General features: G+C 59.0%; 1 protein-coding gene across 1 annotated transcript; it reads right to left on the bottom strand.

Moving 5' to 3' along the window:
* On the bottom strand, positions 1-3,997 carry LOC124969484 (cytochrome b-c1 complex subunit 10). Its single transcript, XM_047532441.1, has 3 exons — positions 3,843-3,997; positions 774-922; positions 1-272 (listed from the first exon to the last, which is right to left on the bottom strand). Exons 1-2 carry the CDS (start codon positions 3,890-3,892, stop codon positions 802-804), a joined length of 171 nt encoding a protein of 56 aa, XP_047388397.1. The 5' UTR covers positions 3,893-3,997; the 3' UTR covers positions 1-272; positions 774-801.

The following is a 3,997-nucleotide window of genomic DNA, read 5'->3' on the forward strand; positions in this document are numbered from 1 at the left end:
CCCATTGAACACTGAAATATTTTAAGTACTGAAACTATTTCTTCCAGCCATTGGACGACCCTCCTAGATTTGCAAAATTATGGAGGTGAAAATTATGGGTCAGGCAGGCCTCAGGGACTGCAGCTGGGGAACCAAGTCACAGCACAACCCAGACCCAGGCAGAGCAGGTAGCAGAGCGAGGCTGACACTCTGAGCATCCAGATGACAACTCTTCAGCCCTGTGGCCGGTCCTTGCATTCATCCTCTGGGCGTGGGCTGTTGCGGACAGACACCTGGGGGTGGGGACAAGGCAAGGTGAGTGGCCAGGGACCCCAGCCACACTGAAATGGCAGGCAGTTCTGGGCTCTATAACCACATTCATGTTGGCTGCATAACCTTGGCCCCCACGTCCCCATCTGAGACGTGAGAGTGCTGTCCACACAGGACTGCCACCTGTGAACAGGCCACAACAAATCAAAGCGGTCAGCACAGCAGTGGCAGAGTGGAAATGAACAGCTCATCCAGAAGGTCAGCCTAACTTCCCCATCTGTAAAACGGGGCCTCTTACCCCTCTGGGGACTGGGCAAGCACTACCCAGCTCCAGACTGATGGTGCTGCTGAGTTCTGAGGGGCGCTCCCCACCACCCGCCAACTCCCTAGCCACGGCCCACAGGGGAGTGCCCCAGCTCTGCCCTCCTGCAGGGCTCTCCAGGGCCCCTCTCCACCCTCCAGCAGCCATGTGACCCCCACCCACTGCCACGAGGCCAAGGGTCTGGACACCCTGCGAGACTCACCGGAGGGGTCCACGGAGGTTCAGCCTAACTAATCTTCCTTCTTAAACTTGCCGTTGATGTAGGGCACCCAGTCCAGAACCAGCCGCCAGTCAGTGGCCCACACCAGCCCCACAGCACCCACAGCGCCCCACATGCTGGCTGTGGGGATCCTGTGAGGAGAGTGGCAGTCAGGCCCTGCTTGGGACTCTCCCCTGGGACCAGCCTTGGGCACCTCTGACTGCCCCCAGTCTGTCTAGCACCCACATGGGCCAGCCCCTACCGGGAGCTAAGGGCCCCACAGGGTGGAAAGGAGGAAGACAGCCTGAAGCCTCAGCAGCACTGGACCTGCTGCTCTGCCAGCCATAGGGAGCTTTGGCGGTGGGCAAGGCCACCCAGCCACGAGTGTATCCTGGCTCTGCAGGGAGAACTGAGTGTTAGGGTGGCCGCAACTCCACCTGTCAGCTTTCAGATTATCCTGAAGGCTTGTGGGTCTGTGCGCTGCTGGGATGGCACACCAGGAAGTGCCGAGCACAAGCAGACCCCAGCACCCCGCCCAGACAGATCCTGACTGTGCACACTTAGGGGTGACAAGGCTCTGTACTGAGCACAGGTACAGCATGGCACGATCACACAGCACTTCAGACAACACGCTCAAGGCTTTGTCTGAAGAATTCTGCTGCTGAATCAAGCCCGCAGCTGCTGTGGCACAGGTGTTCTGAGGTGGGGCACCTTCGTCTGGGCATCTCCCTCCCTCACTGGCCGCATCTTGAAAGGACTGAGGGAGACCCATTGATTTCAGTTACTGTTTTGCAGGGAAGGAGACCAAACATCAGAGGGGGACTTGCTTCGCTGAGGACATACAGTCAGGGAGGTGCAGAGCCAGGGTGGCACGTGCCTTGAGGGCTCCCCAAGGGCTGGCACCATGTCCTGTGCCCACACAGGAGGAGGCGGGCAGGCCAGCTCCTCATGCTCCTGCCCTCCCAGAACAGGCGAGGGATGCGCTCCCAAGGAACAGACGCAGAGCTTGGACATTTTAGACATAAAAACGCTGTGGCTTTGCCATGAGCGCCCTCCCCAGGCTCGCCCTCCCACTGGCTTTGGGTGAGGCTGGCTGCCCCGTCACCAGTCACCTCCCAGGAGCCACAGGATCTGAATCCTGCCAGCGGTCACAGGGGAAGTCTGGAAAAGGGACTCTGCCAGACCATCAGATGGGCCAAGAGTTTGGCTCAGCTGTGCCTGAGTGCCTGACCTGCAGAAAATGCGTGATGTTCAACACTGCATGAAGCTGCCGACCTGGGTATGGTGGGCCTGCCCCGCTGCTGGCAGAGGAAACTGTGATCCGACACAGTGGACCTCAGGCCTGGGTCTTGGAGGGGGTTCTCCCTGAGTGAGACGGACGTACAGCTCCCCCACCGGGGGACCCCCTCAGGCTGGCAGTTGCTTACAGCTCCATGGAGTCACAGATTGCTGCAGCCATCAGAACCCAGCAGGGGTCACTGAACAGCGGGGCTCTTTCTCCCCCAGTGCAACTGTTAATAATCATCAGAGCAGCCTTTTTTTTTTTTTGCTGGGTTGACTGGCTCCACTTACCCCAGGACCATGTGGACCTGCACAATGCAGAAGGAGCCCATCAACCTGACCTCCACCAGGCGTGGAGGAAGGACACAACGAAAACAGCCAGGCTGGCCAACCCACAAGCCCCCTCCCCTTTCCCAGATCACCACATCAGGGCTTGGTGAGTGTGACTCAAAAGGGACCAAACCCCTGCTGTGGAAACCTGCTTCTTGGGCCTCCCAAAGCCAGAGGCCAGTGAGACAGGCAGCAGCCTTCTTCTCTCCACCTTGAAATTTCAGGTCTGCCCTACACCACAGATCTTATTTCTCTATTGTACTGTGGATTAAACCCAGGGGTGCTCTACCACAGAGCTACATCCCCAGCCCTTTTTTTTTTTTTTTTTTTTTTTGAGACAGGGTCTTGCTAAGTTGCTGAGGCTGACCCCAAACCTGTGATCTTTCTGCCTCAGTCTCCCAAGTCACTATACACACCTGGCTTAGATCTCAATTCTTTACTTTTCCTTGCCAACTTAACAGAACATCAGCCCATGAGGGTTTACGGCTGCAACTCTGGCACACAGGAGGTACTCAATAAATGCATACGGAGTGAACAAGAGCACGCAGGAGGCATGGTCACCACTCTGATTAAGCACAGGAAGGAACAGGACAGCTGTACGGGGAGATGGAAGGCCTGATGCCAGGATGGCCTTCTAACACGCAGCAGTCCGAGCTGTCCAGCTGTTAAAGGCCCCTATACCCTGCCAAGAAAGAACCCTTGCTTAACAACCCAGCCGGGCAGCTGAGACTGCTGGCCAAACCATCACCCCATCCTGGCTCCCATGGGAGTCACCCCAATCTGTGCCCACCTCCCACATGGGATTAGGGCTAGTGCAGTAATGGGTTTCATGCATCATTACAAAGCACTTAAAGGCCGGCTGCGGTGGCCATGCCTGTAATCCCACTGTACAGGAGGCTGAGGTAGAAGGATCTTGAGTTCAAAGCCAGCCTCAGGAAAAAGCGAGGTGCTAAGCAAATCAGTGAGACCCTGTTTTAAATAAACTACAAAATAGGGCTGGGATGTGGCTCAGTGGTCCAGTGCCCCTGAGTTCAATACCCTGCCCTCCCCCCGCAAATAAGACGTTTAAAGGCAGGAAGAAGCAGGTCCACGGCCAGCCCGGGAAACCTGGCGAGACCCTGTCCCAGAATGAAAAACAAAAAGGGCTGGCGTGTGGCTCAGTGGTGGAGCGACTGGCCCAGCAAGGGTGAGGCCCCGGGTCCACACGGCGCCGAAGAGAATGACACCATTTTGATAAAACAAGGCCAAGGCAGAAGCTGACGGGCTGTTTCAGGCCCCGGGGCGGCGGCCCGCTCGGGGAGCCGCGGACGGGCCCGGGCCCGGCGCCCCGCGCGTCTTGGTCCCGGCAGGCACGCGGAGCCCGGGCGGAGAGGGAAGGTGAGGCCCGCGCGGGCCTGGGTCTCCGCCCGGCCGCCCGCGCGGAGGGTCCCGGGCCTCGGCGGCGCGGGGCGGCGTCCTCACCAGTTCTTGGCCAGCTGCAGGTAGCGCGGGCCCAGGAACCGGGTCAGCATCGTCGCGGGTCCGCGCGCTCAGGGTCACCGTGTCCCCCGGCGCGCACGCGCGAGGACCTTGCGGGCCTGCGCGCCGGAAGCCACGGCGGCACTTCCGGGAGCGTC

Source organism: Sciurus carolinensis, chromosome 17, assembly GCF_902686445.1.
Source record: "Sciurus carolinensis chromosome 17, mSciCar1.2, whole genome shotgun sequence".
Classification (NCBI taxonomy): Eukaryota; Metazoa; Chordata; class Mammalia; order Rodentia; family Sciuridae; genus Sciurus; species Sciurus carolinensis.